Source organism: Capsicum annuum, chromosome 6 (genome assembly GCF_002878395.1).
Source record: "Capsicum annuum cultivar UCD-10X-F1 chromosome 6, UCD10Xv1.1, whole genome shotgun sequence".
NCBI classification, from domain to species: domain Eukaryota; kingdom Viridiplantae; phylum Streptophyta; class Magnoliopsida; order Solanales; family Solanaceae; genus Capsicum; species Capsicum annuum.
In genome coordinates, this window is record NC_061116.1 from 84,044,161 (window position 1) to 84,070,958 (window position 26,798).

The window sequence follows — 26,798 nt, forward strand, 5'->3', positions numbered from 1 at the left end:
GTTGCAACAACTATAAGGATATCAAGTTGTTGAGTCGTACTATGAAGGTTTGGGTAAGAGTGGAAGAGTTGAAGCTGAGGAGGATCGTGACTGTTTTTTAGAATCGAATTAGTTTTATTCCAAGTAGCTCGACTACCGAAGCCATTCATCTTGTGAACAAATTAGTAAAGTAGTTTAGGGAGAGGAAGAAGGACTTGCACATGATGTTCATCAATCTAGAGAGTGTGTACGACAAAGTCCGAAGGATGTTCTGGAGAGGTGCTTGGAGGTTAGAGGTGTGCTTGTGGCGTACACTAGGTCAATTCCATACATGTATGGCGTAGCGAAGACTCGTGTTGTGATGGTAGGAAGAGATTCAAAGAACTTCTTTGTTTTGACTGGGTTGCATCAGGGATCGACTCTTAGTCCATTTTTATTCACCTTTTTTATGGACGTATCGACACGACATATTCAAGGGGAGGTGCCTTGGTGTATGTTATTGGTTGATGCAGTGCGTATTGACGAAACCCAAGGAAGAGATAATGATAAGTTGGGGGTTTGGAAACAGACCCTAGAGTTATAAGGGTTTAGGTTGAGCAGGACCAACACGGAGTAATTGGAGTGTAAGGTCAGCGATTTGACGCATGACGCTGACGTGGTAGTGAAGTTGGATTCTAGGGCCATTCGCAAGAGAGAGAGTTTCAAGTATCTTGGGTCTATGATTCCGGGGAATGGATAAGTTAACGAGAGGATGTCATGCAACATATTGGTACAGGGTGGTTGAAACGGAGGCTCGCTGCAAGAGTCTTGTGTGATAAGAAGGTTCCTCCCCAAGCTTAAAGGTAAGTTCTACAGAGTGGCAGTTCGACCGGCTATCCTGTATGGAGCGGATTGCCAGCCGTGGAGGAGATGAGAATATTGAGATGGATGTGCGGACTTAAGGGATAAGGTTAGAAATGATATTATTCGAGAGAAGATGGGAGTGGCTTCGGTGGAAGATAAGATGCGGAAGTGAGGTTGAGATGGTTTGGACATGTGATGAGGCGGTGCACGGATGCCCCAGTACGGAGGTATGAGAGGCTCGTTATGGGTGGTTTTTGACGGGGTAGAGGTGGGCCAACGAAATATTGGAAGGAAGTGATTAGGCATGACATAGAGCAGTTACAGTTTACAGAGGACATGAGTCTTGATAGAAAGGTCTGGAGAACGCGGATTAGGGTAGAGGGTTTAATGGGTGGGAGTGCGCCCTTACTAGTAGGGAGGAGTGCTTTGTATGTCGATGTACCTTAAGTCATAGTGTTATGCATGTATCTGGTAGTTTCTTGTTCGTGGTGTTTGGTGTTTTATTGATGTTTGTGATTTCAGATAAATAGTTCATAGTATTACACAGGGGTGTCTTGTTTCTTTTATTAGTTAGTGGTGTGTTAACCCATTTTGTTGTTTGTTTTTATGTTTTCTGCTTGTTATACTGTTATTTGTCCTGAGCCGGAGGTCTATCAGAAACAACCTCTTTACTTCATCTGAAGTAGTGGTATGGACTACGTACACTTTACCATCCCCAGACCCAGCTTTGTGGGAATATACTGGGTATGTTGTTGTTGTAGTATAAATTAATAACATGTCATTAATAGATTGTATACTAATTAAAATCAATTTTAAATTATTTATCCAAGAAGTTCCTATTAAATTATGATATAACTAGAAATACACTAGGACCAACAAAACCTGATATATAAATAATAAATTAAATAAAGAAAAGATAGATTTCGCAAGGGTGCAAGTACTAAAGAGCAGCAGAATTTTTAAAAAAACAGAGATGATGACAGTCCAAAAAAAGAAGAGAGAGATTGTGAGGAAAATAGTGCTCCTGCAAAGATTGGATCTCGGATCCACAAAGCAAAACAAAGACATCAAACTCATCACAAAACCACAGTACCCGCATGTCATTAGTGTCATCTTGGTGCCAAACTCTCTATGTAGCCAAATTTTACAGATTCTACATATATAAAGGATAAATTTCAACCGAAACGTGCGGGTGCCATGGCACCCTTACCTCAACACATGGATCCGCCCCAGGACAGATCACTTACAGGCATTCTTGAGTCAGCCCACTCTCATAGTGTGCATGAAATGAATGTGGATACACATCTCTGCATATCACAGACCTCGGAGGGGGACGGGTCCATTGACATGCTGTCCATGAGATAATTGTAAAACCAACTTCTCCAATAATCCATAGGAAAGGGAAAAGGCCAAACTCCAGCATAGGATTACGAGTGAAGCCTTTGATACTTACATTGAGATCAATCCCCTCATTGCCACTGCCAGCACTTGCAATTCCAACAGATCCAAGCACAGCTGCTACAATCTTAAAATATGAAACAGAAAAAATGAGTTTGTTTCCTAAAATGTGCAGCAAATTGTATACATCATGAAAAGGAAGAAAGAACGATAGTGCCTACCCGATTCAGATCAGGGAAAATTCCACCTCCATGTTCAGATGAGTATCCAACTACTACACCAGGACTCACTCGGTTTCCTTGACTGTACCCAGCTCTTGATGCAGAAGCAGTTGCTGCAATTTTAAACTTGATGTCTATAAAGAAGTCATGACATGACAGAATCCATATAAAGTTTCAAGAAATGATAAATCCGTATAAAGCATTCATCATGGTATCGCCTAGTTTACTTTTTCCGGTAACGTCAGACTTGGACCCCAAGGATTTTTAGAAGTGGTACAGCCAAGATTTCTCTGAGTTCATTCATTTTGCTTTTACATCCACTAGTAATGAAGTTTCCAAGCTTTCTAACTTGCCAAAGTTGAAGAATTATAAAATAAATCAAGACAACAAGAATGAAAAACTGACACAATGAAAGTTCATATGACTCTCAGAGGCTATAGCTCTTCGTGTCTATTCGCAAATGGAATTCAATGGTTTGTTCAAAGCACAACTAACCTTGGGGGTCAGGGGTACTCTCTGATGAAGGTTGCCTCACAACCAGATGCAAAGTGTGACCATCTTCCACATCTAGTCGCAAATCCGTGAAGGAACTCAAGTTCCTAAATAGTAAGGTGCATGCTATGTTCCTAAAATATCATGAGCGTCAAAAAGGATACGGTAAGCGGAAAGCAGCTGGTCATCCTTCAACACTTTTCCACGGCATATGAGCCGTTGTTGTTCTGTCAAGACACCAGTAACTGTGGCAATTTGTTCCTTCAGTGCTGGAACTGGCACCTGTATTGGAATTGAAAAAAGGTATTAGAATCTGTCAGAAAATATTCTAAAAATGAAACAGATGACACTACAGTCAACTTTTAAATTCTGAATTCAAGAGCATGATTGGTCTTTGTAATTGTGCTCCAATTTCCAACAAAAATGCAAATTTGTAACTCTCTCAGATACAGAAAACTGGTGTATATGGAGCCACGCTCACTTGAAATCTACTGTTTGAAGAACTATATAAATAAATTACACATAGAACAACTGCTGTTTATGTTTTTATTGCTTCCCCTGTTTGATAGGTAGCATAGCCCTTATACGTAAGGAATTGAACATAAAAGCAGGAGATGTTTACACATTTATCCACTCGCAATGTATATGTTTCTGAGTCCAACGTCTTTATCTTTATCTCAACTGTGGTCTCAGGACATTCAACCTCACCACTTCCACAAATTTTCACGTCTTCAGCACAGTTGCTAACCATCTTCTCCAGGTTTCCTTTGACTCCTGACGCACATATAAAAATCAAATCACAAGCAAATGTAAAAATAAGGTGAGAAATCTGCAGTATGCAAAAAAAAGAAAAACTATTTGTCACGGTTATATTGCAGAAAAAGTAAAAGAGTATCCAATAACTATACATTAAATTGGTCCATCTCAAAGCATGTATAACCAGTTTTCATGGTAAACTAGAAGAGGGAAGGGAAAGTGAAGAAATTGTCTCTTCCATTTTTGGTTTGTTAAAAAAGGTATTGAAAGAAAATAGAAGAGAAAACAGTCCTCTTTCATTGCATCCCACCTTATCCTTTATTATTTTGGCAGAGAAAATGGAAAAAGTCAATCAATCAATCAACTAAACTTTGATCCCAGACTAGTTACATCTACAATATAGAGTCCTTATATATTCTTCCCAATTCAGGCCAATTTCATTCCAATACTGGGTTTTTTTTGGGACAATTGGTAAGAAGTATTCTTCAGCATTTACTTAATGCTGGCCACCATCAAAAAAGGGTTTAAGCCATGTTCCAACAAAGATTTACAAGCTTCCAATCAAGTCTATCATTTGATTTACATCTTCTATACACAATTGTTTATAGCAATTTCATTTCATACTGGTAGTAAATAACTTCTCCTTTAAGGCAAATTAAGGGTATTTTAGAACTGCAGGTTCCAAAACACTCGTACATATCCCTACCCAATCTCAATGTAAGCGATTTAGGTCTTAATCTCAAATTAATTGCTATCACTATAAAAGATCATTAGTTTCTATTGTGTTACAGTCAAACCTCTTGCTTTGTGTATTTACACGCAACAAGTTGTTTTTACCACTAGGGACTTGTTGGGGTGGTTCAATTTGAGACCCAACAGACTTGGGGGAGGTTTCGGACCTTTTGGACCAAAATTGCAGATTCAATTTTTTGCTGTCAACTGGTGCACCACAATCACGGTCACCCTGCACGATTTCAAAGAATGCTATCTCCCAATGTTGCGCAATCGCGTAGCAAGAGCCTGATAGGCCAAGTGGCCAATCACTGCAGCGCGATCATGTCGCATTTTCCGTGATTGCATAGGCCAATGCCTAGGTCCTCGCCCAGCCCACTTTTGCACAGCGTGATCATATGAGGAATGCAGCGATAGCGGTAATGCTCAATATCAAATAAAACCAAAACCAGGATTTCACTCTTTCTAAAAAGTGACCACCCAGTCTTTGAGCTGAAGATTTATATGGTTACTTTTGGATTATTTACACAGTTTCCTTTGGAGTTTTAAGATCAAAGCATGTATTTTCAAGCATTCCAAGTTGGGATTTAATATTAACCTAAATTGCGATTAGACCAAGAAAACTAAGTTGAGATCGGATTTTGATTATAGATTCAAACTCCCTAGCTTATGGGTAATTATTCTGTAGCTTTCGCGATACAGGTATTGTTAGAATATGAGTAGGAATAGGAATAGCATATAAAATCCTACTTGGGAAGGGATTGTAATGTAGTGTCCTATTAGGAAAAGGATTGGAATGTATTGTCTATAAATAGGGCCTCAATGTAATCATATAGTTACAACAATTCAATAATATTTCTCTTATATTTCTTCACATGGTATCAGAGCTTCCACGATCTTGGTAAAAAAATCAAAAAGTTTCCGCTGCCGGCGGGCAGCTATAATTCATATATGCCGCCCGTCTGGCCAATGATTATGTTACCGAAAGTTGGGTCACTGACTGTCCGGTGACTACTTTTTCATATCTATTTTTCGTAGCACCGTGCTTCTTTTCGGTGACTATTTTCTCATATCTGATTTGTATAGCACCATGCATCTTTTCGGACTACTTTCTCATATCTGAGTTGCATAGCACCGTGCATCTTCCTGGTGACTCCTCAGATTTAATTTACATAGTTTCGTACGTCTTTTCGGTGGCTCCTCAGATCTAACTTATGTGAGGTCGTGTCATCATTCCGACCCTACCCATATAATTTCTCTTTTTCTTTTTCAGTAGGATCATGCCATCATTCCAACCCTATCATATAATTTCTCTTTTTCAGTAGGGTCGTGTCATCATTCTGACCCTACCCATATAATTTCTCTTTTTCAGTAGGATCGTGCTGTCACTCCGACCCTACCCATATTTTCTATTTTCCAATAGGGTCGTGCCATCAATTCAACCCTACCCATATAATTTCTCTGTCGTATCGTCATTCCGACCTTACTCATATAATTTCAATTTTCAGTAGGATCGTGTCGTTATTCCTATTCTACCCCTATAATTTTTATTTCTCAGTAGGATCGTGTCATCGTTCCGACTTGCCCATATAATTCTCTTTTTAGTAGGATTGTGTCATCATTCCAACCCTACCCATATAATTTTTTCTCAAATGGTGACCACTTTTCAGCCATCAAATCTAATAATCCGGCGTGTGAGTATGTTCCGGCCAGTTCTTCGGTGACTGTCTTGTTCAAGATCTACTATCTCTTGATTTCGAGATGACCCATATATTTTAACAAGTTTCCAACAATTTCCCAGCGACACATCGACTTTCTAGCGATGTTTACTACTTTTTGGATCATTTTTTTAGTTTGTTCCTTTTCAATTGAGGTCAGAGCAGTCCTTATCAGTTTTGTTGCAGATATCTTCACCAAGTCCCTCACCGATCCTCGTATTAGTTACATCCATAACAAGCTTGGTACATGTCTTCTATGCACCAGCTTGAGGGGGAGTGTTAGAATATGAGTAGAAATAGGAATAGCATATAGAATCCTACTTGGGAAGGGATTGTAATGTAGTGTCCTATTAGGAAAAGGATTGGAATGTAAAGTCTATAAATAGGGCCTTAATGTAATCATATAGTTACAACAATTCAATAATATTTTTTCTCTTATATTTCTCACAGGTATGTTGAGGCTTCGACCTCTGTTGAGGCTTCGACCTCTAAATGAGATTCTTCCTAGGGGTGGGTGTTCTGTTTTCTGGTTCGGTTTTTTTAAATTTCGGTTCATCTTTGCAGTTTTCGGTTATGGGAGAGGGGGTACCCAAAACCAAACCGGATTCGACTTTCGATTTGGTTTTCTCCAAATTCGGTTTGGTTTGGTTTATCATGTTCGGTTTTCTCGATTATGGGCCTGTTGGTCGGAATCGCCCTTGGACATAAACCGAAACCGAACGGAAAAACCGAAAAAACAAATCAATTTGGTTCGGTCCGATTTTTTGGTTTCATGGTATTTATGCCCACCCCTAATTATTCCTAGAAAAGCATCTCTAAGAAAAGCCAAATGACCACTACAAGTAGGGGGATGACTATGTATACAAGGAGATGAGTGTATACATATACACCTGTGTATATATTCGAGATATGAAAATTGCTACTCCCTCCGTTCTTAAATACTTTTCATTCTTACTAAAAATAGATGGTTCACAATACTTGTCATTTTAGAAAATCAAGATATAACTAATTGTTTGCTTCCACCTTTACCCTTAGTCATAAATAAGGAGAGATATTAATACGATGCAAAAGAGAGAAGTGTTAAACTGAAAGGAGTGATGAACGAGGATAATTTAGTCAAATCACACCCACCCCACCCCCGTTAATGTTTTTCTTAAGGGGTGCACAAAATAAAACATGACAAGTATTTAGGAACGGTGGTAGTAGTATATATGAATTGTGTGAATTATCTAATACACACCTACGATATGAGTTTATATGCATCCTTGTATGCTTTATTTAGGCAAAAAGGGATTATATGTCAAGTAGAGAGTCAAGGCATAAAATGTTGACTTTTGGGTGGGAAAAGGCAATCTGAGTAGGGCGAGAGGAGGACAAATTAATGGTGTATGGGAGAGAAGGAAGAGGGGTATGGGAATGGGAAGGGAAGTGTGAAGGGGTAAAAAAAGGGGGAAAAGGGGGGGGGGGGGGGGGGGGGGGGGGGGGGGTGGGGGGGGGGGGGGGGGGGGGCGCAAAGAAGTTGTTTGATAGATGGCATCTTATGCAAGTTAGATATAGAAAAGGCATATGATCACACAACTGGGAATTTCTATAAACCAGTTCACTGTTGCCCCACTAATATCCACCAGCTCAAAAGATTTCTCCCTATAAAAGTCTTCCTTTCCATCTTCCATGTACCGGAGATGTTCTGGTTTTCATATGTCCAGATTGGAATGACTGTAAACTACCACTTTCTTAGTAGCTAAAGGGATTTTGCATGAAGAAAATAGAAAGTGAAGTTGCTGGAAAATCTTCTTTTAAAAGAACTGAATCTTTAGCTCCCTTGTAAGATTGAAGTGAAGGAGAAACTTAAACTCATGGTAACACAAATAAATATACTTGTGGTCAACTCAGCTATTCTACGTTTTCTCATGCAACTCACAATTAAAAACCGCCCCGACTTTATCACATTGATAGTTGACCAACAAAAATCAACCTTCAACTTCAATGAATGACTTGCATTGATTCAACTAAACCCAACTTTCCTACACGGGCCTTACACAAACACAGACCCCACTATCTGAAGTAAGAAACTAAAAAAATCAAGACCTTAAGGAGAGTAAACTCCTTGTCACCAAAGTGTTAACACTACATAAAATAAGAACCCTCCAGAAACTCAACTTCCTAAAGCTAATTCAATTCTTCAGTATCAATTCATCATGGTTTAGAACAGATTAGATCACACATAACCATCAGTCAAGAAAAGGAACATCAAAGATTTATATTCAAGATGGTAGGGAACATAAGAAGTTGGCTAAGCTGTCAGGTAACCACTCTCAATTATGCATGATACAAGTAGTTCCTTCCATGAATGGTGAGTTTCAGCGGTATGCATTAGAGGCCAAGGATAAGCCTGACAAGGGTCCCAGATTAGTACAACTATTACACGAGTTTAGAAAGTTGTTTGATGAGCCTACATAGGTGCCTCCTTTTAGAGGGAATTTGATCACAGAATTGTGCTGCAACATGACACTGAACCTGTGAAACAAAGACATGAAGATATCCAGCTATAAAAAAGGACCTCTTTGAGGAATTAGTACAGCAGATGTTAAGGGATAGTTCAACCAAGTTGTAGTCTTTTTTCTTCCCCAGTTGTATTAGCTGGTAGAAAGATGGGTCTTGGAGGATGTGTGTGGAATGTGGATTGTAAAAACCACAACAAGTATATTGTGAAGAGTAAGTTTCCAATCCCTGCTGTGGAAGAATTATTAGATGAATTGAGAGGGTCTAAAATTGATCTTAGATCAGACTATCATCAGTTGAGGATTGGAGTACTTAAATATTAATGACTCGTACTTGCAATCACCAGGAGAATTAAATGGTTAGACATCATATGAACTAAATAACATCAGTTTGTAATCTACCGTATGAAAAAGTTTCGGATAGCAAGGACTCTTAAAACTTTTTCTTTCATCAGGTCCAATTTCTAAATGACATTAATCTCCAACACCTTTCAAATTGAAGAGTAGATATTGTACATCAAAGAAAAGGTCCATCAATCACCACCAATAGAATGCCAATGCATGCAGAGATCTTTCAGCAAGAAACAAAATTTAATCTCAGTGAGCACCCCTAAGCTTCATACAACTTGGTGAAGAAAAGGTAAATTCACTTAACGTTGTCACTCCAAATTCCAACATGAACTCATCAGGATTATTCTAATTGACCAACCAATGAAAACCAAATTAACCCACTGAAAGACATTGGCACACAAGCACTTCATATGGAGCGGAATGGATATAGAGAATTCATATAGCCGACCCAACTCAGTTTGCAGTTGAGGATAAGTGATGTTTTCGGTTCACCAATAACCCAAAGAGGATAACAAGTTGAATACATCGCTCTGTCACAGAAAGTGTCAAACGAACATTAAAATCCTACAAAGATCTTAATGTTCATTTGGTTATTCAGGAACTCGTAACCAAGTGGACATGATAGCCTGGCTGAAAACTCAACCAACGAGAAAATTCTAAGTTTCCCCTAAATTTATGAACTAAACTATAAAAGTTTTTACCGGTTTCCTCGTTATGATTTATCAAAAACAATAATCAGAAACCCTAGAGATGAAGGAGATAACAGGAGAAAAATAAAAAGTAAATGATTTAATAGAGAGAATCAGATACAAACCAGAAAGACTGCTCGATCGAGAGCGTTTCGGAAGTCCCAAATATGTACTGACCGGACAGCAAGAGCTAGTATGTCTCTCTCTGGAGACAGTAAGCTGTTCCTGCCGCTATATATGAGATTTAACTGCGATTCAGGCAGTTGGATGAGAATGCTTTTTTTTTGTTTTTTTGGTAGAGAAAGGGGGGAATTAAATTAAACAAACATTGTCCCACGACAGGTTAGTCGGGGTTAAGGACAAACAAAAAAAAGGGGAGAGTGCCCCAAATGACATTGTTACATGCATTAATGGATCTAACAAAATGAATTCCTGCTATGTCGGCTCAAATTGCCTCATGCGCACACATCAGCGGACTACAAAAAGGTGGTCTCTAACTGAACATCCTTCGAAGCACCCCATTTAGTCAAAGCATCCGCCACTTCATTTTGCTCCTTGTAGCAATGGAACAGTTCTAGATTTACATTCTTAGTTTTAACCTGCATTCATCAATAATAGCATTGTATAGAGGATTACCAGAAGAAAGTACAGAAATAACCTCCGTGGAATCAATATTCATTGGCCCCCCTTGTAGGGACTCTTTCAGCGATGTGGTCAAAGATAAACTCACTGATTGAGTAATCCTAAATTCTGGAAATTTGCAACCTTCCATCCAAAACTCAGTACCAACCTCTGTTGGGTACTAGAACTATTCAACTCTCAATAGAAAAGAAAACCCATTTGTATGCTTCATGGAAATCTTCTGTCATTATACGATTAATGGGTAGGAAATTAAATCACCTCTACCTGAAAAAGAAGCTAACAGATCTGTGGAAATTGAAGGAGATATTTTCTCTCATCGATTTGGGATCTAATTTCTACACAGTCTAACTCTCAGACCAGGAATCGCAAAAGAGAATCTTACAAGAGGGTTCATGGTTTGTGGCTAGATCATACCTATATGTTAGGTTGTGGGAACCAAACTTTGTACCCAAAGAGGATTCCATCGAATTCACAGCAATTTGGGTACGATTACCCCAATTACCAACCGAGTACTACAATGGGGGAATCTTAGAGAAGATTGGACACCAAATCGGGAAACTCCTAAAGGTAGACGCATGCACTTTGGCAACTCTTCGAGGCAGAATGCACGCATCTGTGTGCAAGTACCGATGGAATCAATGTTGGTAACTGAGGTGGTCATTAGCTCTCACAAACAACAAATATTATATGAAGGTGAGGGTTTTCTTTGCAAAACCTGTGGTAGACTAGGACATACCTCAGTTGATTGCCCAAATATGAATAATTCTCCTTCCAAAAACCCTCCTCCAGAGAGAGACACTACAGCGGCCCTAGCTGACGCGCAATGCCAACTAAAAGAAAATGGTTAGAAAACGGTAATTTTCAATCGAAAAGGTAAAAGGAGAAGAAAACCTCTCTATCCTCCCCAACCCCCAACCCAAAATGTTAAGGTGAAATTGTTCGATGCTGGTTTAGGTAAGTTCCTTGAAACTAGAACTTTTCAACATTCGAAGTCTCTGGCTTCAAGCGATACTCTGATCGTTGATAAGGGCAAAGAGAAGGCAGCCATGGACTCTACCCTGATTGGGCCGGGTCAACATGGCGAATCAATCCAAGCGACTTATAACTTGGGCCTGGACCATAGAAATGATAAGAAGAGGCCCATTTCTCATGGACCCAAGGGACATATTATCTTACAGGCTAATAATTTTCTGGGCCACCTCTAGCAACCCTTTCTACCCAACCCGCCAAGCCCACCTAAGGTTGAATTACAAAAGACTCTTCCAGCTGCTGAGCTAGAAAATTGTCTTAATCATTTCTCTTTTCTGTCTATCTTTGGTACCCAAACAAACACCAGGGCATTTCTCTAGGGACTTACTGGTGCCCATCAATGAAAAAACTAAAACTGTCATTTTCAATAGCATCTCGCCTGGAAATGACTGCTCTAGTAATGATGGAGGCTATATGGAGAGTCATGCCTTTTTATCAACTACAACCCCCCTTATCTCTCTCCCAAGTCATTCTTGTCTCTTTAAAAACTATTCCAGTTCTAGTCTCTCTTTTAATGGCATCCCCAAGTCAAAATCACCCTCCTCCAGTGGTATTCACCACCAAACTACTAGAACCCAGCCATTTTCTAAACTCATGGTTAGAAATATGCTTATCCCAGCAAGTAGTCCCACTCAAGCTACTATGGGAAGGGAAATCCACAATCTACTAATCCAGGACTCAAACTACTTAGCTCAACTTGTTCGAGAGAGTCTGAGCTAGGGCCTAGCAAATGACGGACAAAATAAATGGATCTCGTGATGGGGGATAGTTAACCAGAACCTGGGGAACAACCTAACTTCAAAGTTAATCTCAGTGAAATTAAACAAAATGTGCCAGAGTCCCCCCTTATTCCCTCCCAAAATGCCTTACCTCTTGGAAGAGGGGCCACTTTTTGTGAAAAGTTATGGGGACCCCCCCACCCAACAGTCTCTACCTTAGGGTCCCTTAAAATCCTTCTCCCTTTCTTTGTCAGTAGAAATAAAGGAGAGAGAAAAGACATGAAAGTTCTTAGGGAAAACAACAGGGAGATGGAATTGATCCTTGCATCTTTGAAAGTACCCCAAGTAGAGGTCCTCATACTTGTAAGGCCCATCTCTCATCTCTTTGAGGACCTTATCAGCGAACTACTCTTAATTCTTTGCCCTTAGGAACTCAACAAATTTGATCTAGAGATCAAGCTTCCAGGAACAAAAATTTTCTACTCATCCAAAATGACCCTTGTATTAAAAAAATGAAGGAACCAGTGTTAAACCTCCTACAACCTCTAAACAAGGGGAAGGGACCACTGTAAAAACCCCACCCTCTGAACTCTCAATCTATGATGAGCACAATCATATGGAATGTTAGGGGTGCAAATAATGTTAAGTTCAGAACCCATAACTAGGACATGGGTAACATTCATAAGCCTACTCTCTTAGCTCTCCTGGAGACTAGAATGGCAGACCATAAAACCATCACTGAAACTCTGGGCTTCACCAACCAAATCCAATTCTCTGCTTCTGGTTCTTCAGGTAGAATTGTCATAATATGGAATAATGTTTCTCTGAATATTCAGGACATTACTGTCTTTCCCCAGGGCATTCATGTAGTTGTTAACGTTAGCAACTCCCATCTTTTAGTTTTTTTTGTGTTATTTATGCTAGTACCAATTTTGAGAATAGACAAGCCCTTTGGGAAATCTGTTTGCTAATTCTATTAAATCTACCAACAATGAGCCTTGGCTAATAGGTGGGGACTTCAATGAGGTCCTTGAGGCCTGTGAGAAGTTTGGTGAAAATTGCATTAACAGCACTAGATCAAATGCGTTTTGGGATTGCATTAACTGCATTAACAACACCAGATCCAAACGTTCTGGGATTGCATTAACTCTTATAGCCTCATCGACCTTGGTTTTAGAGGTAGCAAGTTTACCTGGACCAATAAAAGATATAGGAATATAAAATCTCTTATCCTGGAGAGGCTTAACAGATTCCTCGCTAATGAAACTTGGATCCACCTCTTTTCAAAGGCTATTGTCACTCACCTACCAAGAACCCACTCTGATCACTGCCCCTTCCTCTTGAATCTCTAAAAATCTTCTCCCAATTTAAATAAACCTTTAAGAGTGGAATCTATGTGATGTTCCTACCCCAGCTTCACCCAAGTGGTTAGAGATTTCTTTGATCCTAACTCCCCTCTTATTAATGTTATCCCTATCTTTAAGACCAATGCCAAAGACCGAAACAAAAATATCTTTGAAAATATCTTTCATAAGAAGAAGGAGACTCTTGTTATGCTAGCTGGTATTCAAAAATCTCCTAACTACCCTCACAGTACCTTTCTCTATGATCTAGAAGAATTCCTTTCAAAGAACTTTAGTTAAATCCTCAAAGCAGGAAGTCTGCAAACTTAAATCCAAAATATTATGGCTCATTGAGGGGGATGTAAATACTAGGTTCTTTCACACTAGCACTCATAATAGGAGAAGAAGAAACAGAATCAGAGCCCTTAAAAGGGCGAATAGTACTTGGCTCTTTTCCCCTGCCTCAATAAAATCCCACATTTTCTCCTTTTATTCATCTCTCTTTACTACTAATAGCTCCCTATCCTACCTCTACTGCCAGTCTAACCTCTCTTCTAGAGGCTTCCTCAGCTTAGATGATCCCCAAATGCTTGACTATTCTCCTTCTCCAGAGAAGATTAGGAGAACCTTGTTCTCCTTTAAACCTAATAAAGCTCCAGGCCCTGATGGTATCCATCGTTTTATGTTCCAAAGGTACTGGGATATTCTAGGCCGAACCACTATAAAGTTCTGTATTGATACTTTTAGTTTTGTCCATATGGACCCTAGAGTCAACTCAACCTACTTTTTCCATATCCCTAAGTGTGCTAATGCATCAAACCTTAAGACTTCAGACATATAGGCCTTTGCAACACCCAGTATGAGATTGTTACAAAGATCATTGCTAGGAGACTTAGACCCCATCTAGCAAAGATCATTGGGCAAAGTCAAGCCAGTTTTCTCCCCAATAGAAGAACCTCTAATAATGTCATTATTATTCAAAAAGTGATTTCCCACTTCTAGAAAATGAAAGGCAAGCAAGCTAAGCTAACATGGCTATTGAAATGGACTTGGAAAAGGCCTTTGATAGGTTAAAGTGGTCTTCATCAGACAGGCCCTCCATTTTTTAATATCCCTCCTAAGTTGTCTTCTCTCATTATGTCCTGTAATTCTACCTCATCTATTTCCATTCTTATCAATGGAGAGGGGATATACTTTTTCAACCCCATCAGGGGCATCAGACAAAGGGACCCCATCTCTCTTTATCTCTTCATCATGTGTACTCTCTAGGAGGATAAACCATGAAATAGATATCCTTAAATAGCACTCTATTACCATCAGTCAGGGAGGCCCTTCCATCTCACACCTCTTTTTTCCTAATGACCTTACTCTTTTTACAAAAACCAATGTAGCAAATTATGTTAACATTGGAAACATTCTCAACTCCTTCACTTGTCATTCAGGGCAAAAAGTGAACCTGTTCAAATCCAAAGTAATCTTCTTTAAAAATTGTTCCCTAGAGACAAAGACTCTTCTGTTAAACCTCCTTGACTCCTTTGGCAAGTATCTTGGCTTCCCTATTATAACGACCCAATTTTTCTAGAACCAAAATGTCACACGGTGCTTATAATATCGAAGGACGACAAGCCAACCCTCTGCTGATATCTGTACCTAAACACTGCATAATATAGAAATATATACGGAAACTGGCAATAAGGTTCAAAACATCTAAAAATACTTAAAATTTAAAACTGAATACTAATACATCTGTCTGAAAAGCCTCTAAACTGTCTGAATTGTGGAGTTGATGGGACATGTCCCCAACTGACTCCGTCTACTGAAAATAAACTAAGTCTGATATGATAATAATAAAAATAAGGATCACCCTCGACTGAAGAGGACTCACTACTATGTCTACTGCTGCTGACTAGGACTGAGCTACTAAGGGTACTCGGGATCTCGTACCTCTGAACCTATGGTGTCAAATAAAACACCATAGCGCAAATGCATCAGTACGGGAATGTACCGAGTATGAAGATGAGGTAAGGCTAAATGCAAGGGCCCATGCATGAACAATTACTTAACTGAATAATTATAAGATTACTAAATAAGAACATATGCATAAATGTACGATCCATAACTGAAATCATCGTGACTCAAAATACTGAAACTCAGATACTACTTTACTACCATCTGAACTCACTACTAATACCTGAGATATTGAACACTGAATCATTTGATACTGATAACTGAGTACTAGAGTTGAGATCAGTCTTATCTAGTGAGTGATCTCAAAAACTGATTAACTAAATCTACTCATATCAATGACTGAATTCTGAGCTTTCTACTCTCGACTGACTACTCGAAGATCAAACCTCTCTAACGGATGATTTTGAAATCTACTATCAATGATAAAAAATGATCATGTCTGAATCTGACAATAAGAATACTTAACTGAATCTGAGACTGAGATCAAGCTTATCTGACGGGTGATCTCTAGATCTGATTACAAGAATATTCAACTGAATCTGAGACTGAGATTAAGCCAATCTGATAGGTGATATCTAGATCTGATAACAAGAATACTCAACTGAATCTGAGACTGAGATCAAGCCTATCTGACAGATGATCTAGGGATCTAATAATGAGATTACTCAACTGAATCTGAGACTGAGATCAAGCCTATCTGACGGGTGATCTCTAGATTTGATATAAGAATACTCAACTGAATCTGAGACAGAGATCAAGCCTATCTGATGGGTAATCTCGGGATATGATAATGAGAATACTCAACTAAATATGAGACTAAGATCAAGCCTATTTGACGGGTGATCTCTAGATCTGATACTGAATAACTTTATATGGGACCAAGCCTATCTGATAGATGGTCCATGAATCAATGGAACTATCTGAGTTCCTCACTGAGATAGATGACTGTATATGACAATCCTAATTTCTGAAGATTGATACTTAAACTGCAACTGTGGGAAGTAGTCAGTTAACCGACATGCCCCAAATCTCAATTGGTGGGGTCCAACTTATAACCTCAGTTGGAAGAGTGTCAATACCGTGCCATGAGTAAAGACCTCTCTGGTCAAGCCTATCTAACGGGTGACCCTCGCAGGAAGTCAAGCCAAAGGCATATAATAGTCAAGCCTATCTGACGGGTGACTCCTGCATCCTGCACTGGCTATGCAGTTCTGGAGTTTAGGGATTTCTCCTAACGACTCTGCCTCTCTAACAGGGATCCGCCATCCCTGCCCTCGCTCGGTGCTAGCTCCTACTCCCAACTGAAAGACTTTGAATTGATTCTTAACTGAACACAAACTAAGTTGAATTTGATATTGATCATGTTTCTCGAATGATCTGACTGAGTTAAGCTGAATTCACTTGGTTCTATATCTGACGAAATACTACTGAACCTCAGTTCTAACTGAACGACACTGAGCTTTGAATAGAGTACTCGATTACTATAGAGGTTAGAACTGAACACTTGAATACTATTAGATCTGAGCTGGGTATAGAACTGAGGCTAGATTACTAGCAATACTGGGATTTCGGCGATTATAGAGATTACTAAGATTTCTTAAGTTCTATATCTGTCTAAGAATACAGAGTTCTAAAACTCGCTGAGTTCTGAGAATCATAGCTCGACTAAAATTATCATGAAAACTGACACGGGCTCTAGACAACAACTAAATTATCGGGTATAAATACCCCGAGGACTTGATAACATAAAAGTAGAACATAACCATTCTTGAATAATCAAGACCATGAACAATCATTCACCATCACAATCACTAAGACATCATTTCAAGCATTTAGGAATCCTAAAGATGTAATAACATAGGGGGACATGCTATTGGATCATACTTCATTCAACAAGGTCTTGCATCAAACACTTGGCATGTATTAAAGTCTTAGCATGTATCAAAGATCACATAATTGGGGAATTTTCATACTATCATGTCATAATTCATTCACTAAGGATTTTTAACAAATACTTGACATGCATGGGCTTGCACACAATTGGGGATTCTAGTCAACATGCTATAATGACTCTAATTCCTTCACATAAGCATTTTATCAAACATATGGGGAGCATGCTTTGCTTATTCAACAATTTCTATACCTAATTCACATGAACACAACACTTAATAAGCAACTTGAAAAAGGTTTATCATGAACATCACATGAATATCACATACTAGGGTCAAAGCTTGAAAACCTTGCAAACAAATATGAATCAAAACTCAATAATAGCATGAACATCAATTTACACTCACATAAATCATGAAAACCCATAAACATAAGATCTTGGAATTTTTAAAAAAGGTTCTTGAGCTTTTTGGATGAAAAGGACCCAAGAATCAACATTTACATACCTTAGAGAAAATCTTTCTTGAAAGCTCTTGGAGAGATTCTTGATTTCTTAATTTCTCTTGATTTTTCTTAAAGAAGAAGAAAGGGTTTTGATTTTTTAGAAACCCTAGTTTTTGATGTTGAAAATGAGAAATGAAGTTGTGAGCCTTAATCAGATATAAATAAGTGCTGAAAAAGTGGGGAAAAGACCAAAAAGCCCTTTTAAAAATGAGTTAAAAATGCTGAACAGGGTCTGCGACGGTCGAAGTTATAGTCTGTCGCTCAGTCTGACGGTCCATCAGATCGTCCGTCGCACAACGGTCGGGAAAAGAACACATTACCTCAATCGATGGTCCCAGCGATAGTCTATCGCAGCCTCGATGGTCCGTCATCCTGGCCGTCGCACTTGGGCGTCACTGCCTTGGTTGCGACGAGCTGGGCGATGGTCCATCTCAAGCTCGATGGTCCGTTAATTCGGCCGTTGCACCTAGGCGGTTCCGACTACTTTATGTAAAATGGCCATAACTTCTTCGTCTGATGCCGGATTTTGACAAAATTGGTATCGATGGAAAGCTTATTCAATGCTCTACATGAAAAAAAGCCGATATTAGGGAAATTATACACGGTTCAAAATATTTCTCACTCGGGAAGACACTTCTCAACTTTTTTGAATTGAATTTATGCTTCGCTTGACATGCTCTAAGGCTCAGACTACGAGAGAAATTTATAGGGTCTTACACCTATCCTCCATAAGAGACCTTGTAATAGGGATTATCAATTCATTACTGATAATCTCAATAACAAGTTGGACAGTTGGAAAACCAAGTACTTGAACATGGCTGGTAGGCTTTCTCTTGCTAAATCCCCCTTTAATAATATTTCCACCTATGTAATATAATACACCCCTTTTCCTAGTAAGATTCTCTCTAATATTTTTGAAACCCAAAGAAACTTCATCTGGGGTTCCACTTTGGAGAAAGGGAAAATCCATCTTGTTAACTAGGATACCATCACTCTTGATAAGAAAAAAAGTGGCCTTGGATTGCAAAAGAAAATCCTTGGAAATGCTACCATGCTTGCCAGCCTTGATTAGAGGTCTTTCCATAAGCCCCAAAGTCTCTGGGTCAAGGTGATTAGTAGTAAATACTCTAAGAAGCCTTCTCTCTCTCACTCTTGTACTTCTAGAATCTGGAGGAACATAGTCTTGCGGGGTAACTACTGTAAGAGGGTTGCTCACTGGGTGGTCCATAAAAGTGATTTAATCAACTTTTTGCTTGATAGTTAGATTCCCCATATGACACCCTTAAGGAACTAAATCTATAGACCTCTTACCACCTCCTAAGAAAACCTTACCGTGGAGGATATCTGGAAAGATGGAATTGGGATTTCAATGCTTTCAACCCCTAACTGCCCCATGACATCATCATTAACATTAAAATATCCTTCACCAGCAACCCTGGAATACCCTGAGACAAGCTCATCTAGGGTCTTATTGGCAACAACTTCTTCTCTCGTAGAAACATCTACAACCTTTTGTCAAAAGCCTCAAAAGAAAATGATAACCCTCCCCAAAGATCCTTTCTTTGGATTTGGAAAGCAAATTTCCCTCATAAGCTTAAAATCTTTCTTTGGTTAGCTCATCATAACCGGTTACCTACTCCTACAAACTCCCCAGAATAGGCCTCAGCATTAATCCTAACTACCCTATCTGCAACCACCCCCAAGAAGACATTGCTCACATCTTCTTCCACTGTCCTAAGGTCAAAGATTTTTAGGACACTATTTTCCTCAAAGGTACCAAAGTCAAAGATTTTTCCTTGGAAACGTTGTTTCCTATTATTGTCTAGTTTTGGGTTCACTCTCAAGAACAAGAGAGAAAAGTTCTCAAATATTACAAGACTTGTGTAGTGAAAATATCAATAATGAACTAAGTCCAAGAAATAGCCCTATTATTGTCTATTTATAGTACTTCACAAAATAAGAAAAATAACCATTCTAGCCTTTGTCTTGTGTGGCTTTGGAGTGTAATTAAAAAAAAGTGTTACTATACTTTTTGTAGTGTATTAAACTTACACTTCAAAGACCCTCTTCATACTTCAAAACATAAAATCCCTTAGATGAATTAATTACACACTCACGCACGACTATTTGCATGAACATGACTTGAAGTTTTTGTAACTCGACCTTGGCTACGTGTGAATAGTCTTGAGCTAGTTGTACTTGTATCATCCTCTCCATCTTGAAGGGAATTTGTCCTCAAATTTGGTGGATGTTCATCCTCAACCATAGCAATAGGAGAGAGGTCACATATATTAAAGATGTTGTGCACTTGATATTCCGGAGGAAGGTCAATTTTGTAGGCATTATCATTAATTCTTTTAAGTACTTGAAAGGGACCATCACCCCTCGGTATCAACTTGGTTTTCCTTTGTGAAGGAAAAAGTTGTTCTTTTCTAAGGTGCACCCAAACCCAATCACCCAGTTCAAGAATAAGGTTTCTTCTCCCCTTGTTTGCTCTCTTAGCAATCTCTTGATTTTTCTTCTCAAGATTTTGCCTCATCTTCTTATGTAATTTCTTCATGGCTTTGGCCTTCTTGCTTTCATCTAAGATAATCATAAGATCACTTGGCAAAGGAGTTAAATCTAAAGAGGTAAGGGGGTTGATGTCGTATACACACTCAAAGGGAGTCATTCCCATACTTGAGTGTATAACCCGATTGTATGAAAATTCCACCAAAGGTAGGTGGTCCTCCCATGAAGTCATTTTTCCTTTAACTATTGATCGTAACATAGAACCCAAAGTCCTATTTACAACCTCGGTTTGGCCATCGGTTTATGGGTGGCAAGATGTAGAGAATAGCAATCTAGTGCCAAGCCTACCCCACATTGACTTCTAAAAATGACTAAGGAACTTATAGTCCCTATCACTTACAATGGTCCTCGGAACACCATGCAATTTGACAATATTTTCAACAAATAAAGATGCCACACTTGATGCATGTTCACTTTTTGAACAAGGAATAAAGTGTGCTATCTTAGAAAATCGATCAACCATAACAAAAATGCTATCCCCACCTCATCTAGTCCTCGGTAATCCTAACATAAAATCCATAGATATATCAAGCCAGGGACGTAAAGGAGTGGGAAGTAGGGTATACAACTCGTGAAGGAGGAGCTGAGACTTGGCTCCCTTGCAATCTAAATGTTGGCCGCAAATCCTAGCTACATCCTTGTACATTCTAGGCCAATAGAATTGCTCCTCCAATATCCCGAGGCTTTTGTCAATCCTAAAATGACCCATTAGACTGCCATCGTGTGCTTCCATCACAAACAACTCTCTTTAAGAGCTAGAAGGTACACATAATCATCTACCTTTAAACAAGTAACCATCAAATTTGGCATAGGGATTTAAACCCCTATCCGAAACCCACTTGTCCCTACCCAATTCTTTGCATTCCTTAAAGATAGGAGCAAAGTGAGGGTCCTCGGGATACAATGCCTTTAGGGTCTCGAAACCCATTAACTTTAAAGACAAAGTGGACACAAGTATATGTTTTCTAAACAAGGCATCGACAACCACATTGTCCTTACCCTTCTTGTATTGAATAATATAAGGAAAGGTTTCAAGAAATTCAATCCATTGGGCATACCGCCGGTTAAGCTTGTCTTGTGCCCGTAGATGCTTTAAGGATTCATAATCCATTCGGATCACAAATTCTTTAGGTCACAAATAATATTTCCAAGTGGCCAAGGCTCTAATCAAGGCATACAACTCTAAATCATACGTAGAGTAGTTTAGAGTTGCTTCTTTTAGCTTTTCGCTAAAGTAGGAAATAGGATTTAATTCTTTTATTAAAACTGCGCCTATGCCAACTTTGCTAGCATCACATTCGACCTCAAAAGTCTTGTTAAAATTTGCCAATTGTAGCAAAGGGGCCGAGATGAGCATAACTTTCAAGTCCTCGAAGGCCTTAGCTTGTTCATCTACCCACTTGAAAGGTCGATCCTTTTTAATCATTTTGGTCAAGGGGGTGGCAATGGTGCTAAATCCTTTGACAAAATATCTATAAGAATAGCCAACCCGTGGAAGCTTCTCACTTCTCCTACGGTTTTGGGAGTTGGCCAATTTTTAATAGCGTCAATCTTAGATTTATCCACTTCAACCCCTCTTGAGCTCACTACAAACCCAAGAAAACAACCTCATGAACACCAAAATAACACTTTTCTAGATTAACATATAACTTCTCCTTTCGGTGGATATCAAACACACATTGTAAATGTTTTACATGCTCATCTAAGGACTTACTATACACCAACACATCATCAAAGTAAACAACAATAAACTTTCCAATAAATGGCTTCATCACATAATTCATTAGCCTCATGAAAGTACTTGGAGCATTTGTTAGGCAGAATGGCATAACCATCCATTCGTAGAGATCGAATTTAGTCTTGAAGGTGGTTTTCTATTCATCACCCGGTTGCATACGGATTTGGTGATAGTCACTCCTTAAATCAATTTTAGAAAACAAACATGAACCACTCAATTCATCAAGCATATCATCTATTCTAGGAATAAGGTGATGATACTTTACCATTATCTTGTTGATCGATCGACAATCAACGCACATACGCCAAGTCCTATCTTTCTTGGGAACTAGTAGCATCGGAACTGCACCAGGACTTATGCTCCCTTTGATGTACCCTTTTTTGAGAAGTTTCTCAACTTGTCATTGTAATTCCTTGGTATTCGTTGGGTTTTTTCTATAAGCCGATTTGTTGGGCAATTGTGAGCCCGGTATAAAATCAATTTGGTGCTCAATGTCGCGAAATGGAGGCAATCCTTTTGGCAATTCCTTTGGGTAGACATCCTCATAATCCTACAAAACATGAGAAATAGGAGGAGAAATAGAAATATTAGTGGGGTTTGTATTAAAACAATGAGCTAAGAGGAGCATCAGAGTGTCCTCATCATAATCCACAAATAGTTCCTTCCTCCTAGCCATTATCGCCATATTTCTGTGACCCTTAGAATTTAGGGACCCCTCGGCTTCCCCTACTTCCTCACTCTCGAATTCCCCTCTTTTCTCCTCACTTTCGGCCTTCTTTCCCTTTTTCCTCAATTTCCGCATCTTTTGTATAATTCATTCACTTGGGAAGGCAATAAGGGATAAAGAGAAACCTTTCGGCCATCCTTCTCAAGTGTATACCGATTGGACCTGCCATCATATTTGGTCGACCTATCGTATTGCCAAGGCTTTCCTAACAACAAGTGACAAGCTTGCATTGGTATCACATCACAAAATACCTCGTCATGGTAGTTGGAAACCTTAAAACGTATCACACATTGCCTTGTGGCCTTTAACTCACTGCATTCATTCAACCATTGCAACTTGTAAGGACTAGTGTAAGGTGTAGTCGGCAATTTCAAGAAGTTCACCATTGCAACACTAACTATATTCGCACAACTTCCACTATCTATCACTATGGTGCACACACTTCCCTTCACAAGACATTTAGTATGGAATAAATTCTCCCGTTGGCTAGGATCATCTATCGCCTTACTAATCATGTCATGCCTCACTACAAAGTTTGGAACCACGCACTCCCCTTCTTGCGAATAAGCATCCTCACAATCATCATCATCATGTGGCTCCCTCTTAGCCGTCTCTTCATCTTGAGGATCGGCCTCACTCTCATCACCCTCAATACCCACTTCTTCTCCAAGAAAATACAACCTACCTTCCCTTAGGATTACATTGCGTCAGTTAGGGCATTCATTGTTTTTATGCCCCAACCTTGGCACTTGAAGCATTGAAACCCTTTAGGATTACTATACTTGTGAATTTCTTGCCTCGGAGGGATTTTGTGGGCTGTTTTGGGCTCAAAAAGCCTAGTAGTGGTGGGTTGGTCCTTGTTTTTGGGCCAACCCGAAGAAGATTGAACCATATCCTTGCCCTTTGGCCAACCCGAGGTTGATTGTTCCTTTTTTTTTTAACGACAACCTCTCTCTAAGTTCCCTTTTAATATCAAGAGTCTCTTGGAAAATACCTTCGACGGTATCAAACTTGTGAAGTGTCAAATGAGTGGAGATCTCTTTGTTCAACCCACACTTGAATTGAATGATGTCATGACTAATGTGTTCTCCACGATGATCAAGCTTTAACATAAGTTGTTGAAACTCATCATAATATGCCATCACACTTTGATTCCCTTGCCGCAAGTTGTACAATCTAGCAAACAACTCATGTCGATAACTCTCAGGAAGGTACCGTTGTCTCATTAGGTACCTCAACCGAAACCAAGGTGGTGGTTGCCCATCAATAAACTCATTGCCAAACCGTTTGATGTATTCCTACCATGTGTTAGCATAGCCTTCAAAGTAAGCTATGGCGTAACAACTCTTATTCTCCTCCGAGATATCATTTACTTGGAACACTTTATCGCACGCCGACTCCCAAGCAAGATACACCTCAGGGTCACTTTCACCCTTAAAGATAGGTAGGCTCAATTTGATGGTATTGATGCCTACGTCTCTCTCTTGGTATCGGTTTCCCCTTTCTCCATACCCTTCATATCTCCTTGGATCCACACGTCCTCCTCTTATCTCCTTCTCCCTCATGTAAGTATCATCAAAGGCTCCATACCCTTCATAATCCTCTCTACCATATTCCTCAAAGTGGATGGGACAATTTTGGATGTTTAGAACTTGATTTGGAGGAATTGGATTTTATAGAGGTAGGTGGTCTTCGGTTTAGTGGAGCTTGGAAGGGAGGGTTCGGATTTAGTAGAAGTATTGGGTGTCCAAGTCCCTCTTGCGAAACTTGAGGATTTTAGGAATGGGTTGTTCTATTGGAGTCTCGGGTTAAGGGGTTATGGGTGGTTTAGCTTGTGGCGTTTAGTGGAGCTAGGGAAAGATTTGGTAATTGAGGCCATGTTTCAGGAGTAATAGTAGTGGAGGAATTTTAATCATGTCCACTTGACAAAATATGTCGAGGATTAGAAGGGAGAGAGTTCCTTTGACTCTCCACTTGTTTTAACCTCCCACTAATAGTCTTCACTTCCCCCTTTATGGCTCTCACCTCCGTACTCAACCTTTCAAAAGTTTTGGTCATAGCCTCAAGTGTAACCCTCATATTCTCTGTTTCATTATAATCCACAGTTTGAGATGTGGTTTCCTCCATTGTCAAGGTATCACCTACACAAACAACAAATAAGTTAGTTAAAAATCCCTCTCCTCACTCACGCTCTTTTAGTTCACTCAGACTCGAGCTCCACAAGTGTTGTAGATTGGCTAGTAACCCGTGAATCCTTAAGGTATGAGTATGCTCTTGTTCGGAATGGATTCTTGTTGGAGACTCAAAGAATTCTTGTCGGACTAGAGCCAAGAGTTACAACTTATTCAAATGACAAAAGCACACAAACAAACATTGACACGAACACTAAGCTTCAAAGGACTAATTAACAAGCTAGTAGGAATGTACTAGGTCGTCAATTAGTGTTCGAACCAACAAATGAAACTAAGAAACAATAAAATGAAACTAAGAAATCTAAAATTTGAACTCAAAATATTGTGTGAACAGTAATTTAGTGATGTGGCAGTCCACTATTGGCCTCAGTTTTGTCAAAATTTTACTCTCCAATTTCAAGTCTTGAGCAATCTACAATTTGGAAATGGTGGAATTGGTTAATGAAAGGAAATTTGGTCTTGAAGATTCTTTTTTTTTTCAATTTCAAAACAATACTTGACCCTTTTGGTACTTTCTCCTTGAAACAAGGTCCTTAAATCAAGGAAAGTAGGTGAAAAGTGGTTGTCAAGTCTTTTGAGTGATGTGATGAATCTTTCATCAACAAATACTACAACTTGGTGTTTCAGCTTTTGTGGATCTAATGTTCACTTTTGTTTTAACAAAGATGAAAAGGGTGAAGAACAACAAGAACACAATAACAACACCAAGAACAACCAACAACAACCAATAGCTAAAACAGTCCACCACCACAACAATGTTCAACAATGGATAGCCAAGTTCAAGCTCCCAATAACAACATCAATTTTTTTAGAGCTCAAATCTAGATCGACTCAAAGTGTTAATGAACAAGAGAGATAACACTAGAAACAACACTTAAGACAAGTGAAAATCTTGTCCAATACACAACAAGAATACAATTTTCGACCAAGAACACAACAACAGACAGATTTGACTATTTCTGGAATTTTTCAGTTTTCAGTTTTTTTTTTGTACTTTTCAAGTCCCAAGACCAAGATTGATCTTGTTAGAATAAAATCAAACATGGCTTTCATTCCAAATGATACAAGTTTAACTTACAACAAGGAATCAAGAGAACAACAAGAACAACATGACTAGAGAATCAAAGGCCCCATTCGGCTTCTCTAGATTTTCAAGGCAACAACAACAATTTTCAACAAGATAGATAAATAACACAAGATTGAAATAACTATAGTGAATCAAAAGAGCCCCACACGGCTTTACTATATCAAGATACAAACAACAAGATTACAAAATGATGGATAGTAATTTGACACAAAATATCCTAAAATCTAAGAACCCTAACATGAAGATTAAGGCCCTAAGACTAAAAGATATTTACACCAAATTCTTACTTGAATCAAGAGGAACCCATGACCCTCAAGACCCTAAGTTTCTAGCCAAAGAATAACAAAAGTGTTACTACACTTTGTTGTCTAGTTTTGGGTTCACTCTCAAGAACAAGAGAGAGAAGTTCTCAAATATTACAAGACTTGTGTAGTGAAAATATCAATAATGAACTAAGTCCAAGAAATAGCCCTATTATTATCTATTTATAGTACTCTATAAAATTAAAGGAAAATAACCATTCTAGCCTTTGTCTTGTATGGCTTTGGAGTGTAATTAAAAAAAGTGTTACTACACTTTTTGGAGTGTAATAAACTTACACTTCAAAGCCCCTCTTCATACTTCAAAACATAAAATCCATTAGATGGATTAATTACACACTCATACAGGGCCATTTGCATGAACATGACTTGATGTTTTTGTAACTCT

The 26,798-nt window shown here is 39.0% G+C and overlaps 1 protein-coding gene across 2 annotated transcripts in view; it reads right to left on the minus strand.

The window, feature by feature from the left end:
* Window positions 1–10,135, minus strand: part of LOC107873302 (ubiquitin-like domain-containing protein CIP73) — a 32,283-nt gene extending 22,148 nt beyond the window's left edge. Inside the window, exons 1-6 of one of the 2 annotated variants that reach the window (XM_016720096.2) lie at window positions 9,806–10,135; window positions 3,556–3,707; window positions 3,098–3,215; window positions 2,937–3,008; window positions 2,442–2,554; window positions 2,276–2,347 (exon numbers count right to left, since the gene is read on the minus strand). In XM_016720096.2, the coding sequence (XP_016575582.1) occupies window positions 2,276–2,347; window positions 2,442–2,554; window positions 2,937–3,008; window positions 3,098–3,215; window positions 3,556–3,684 (504 nt within the window). In that variant the 5' untranslated portion in view covers window positions 3,685–3,707; window positions 9,806–10,135. The remainder of the gene's footprint in view (window positions 1–2,275; window positions 2,348–2,441; window positions 2,555–2,936; window positions 3,009–3,097; window positions 3,216–3,555; window positions 3,708–9,805) is intronic. The other variant, XM_016720098.2, reaches the window with a different exon arrangement.
* Window positions 10,136–26,798: the final 16,663 nt, after the last annotated feature.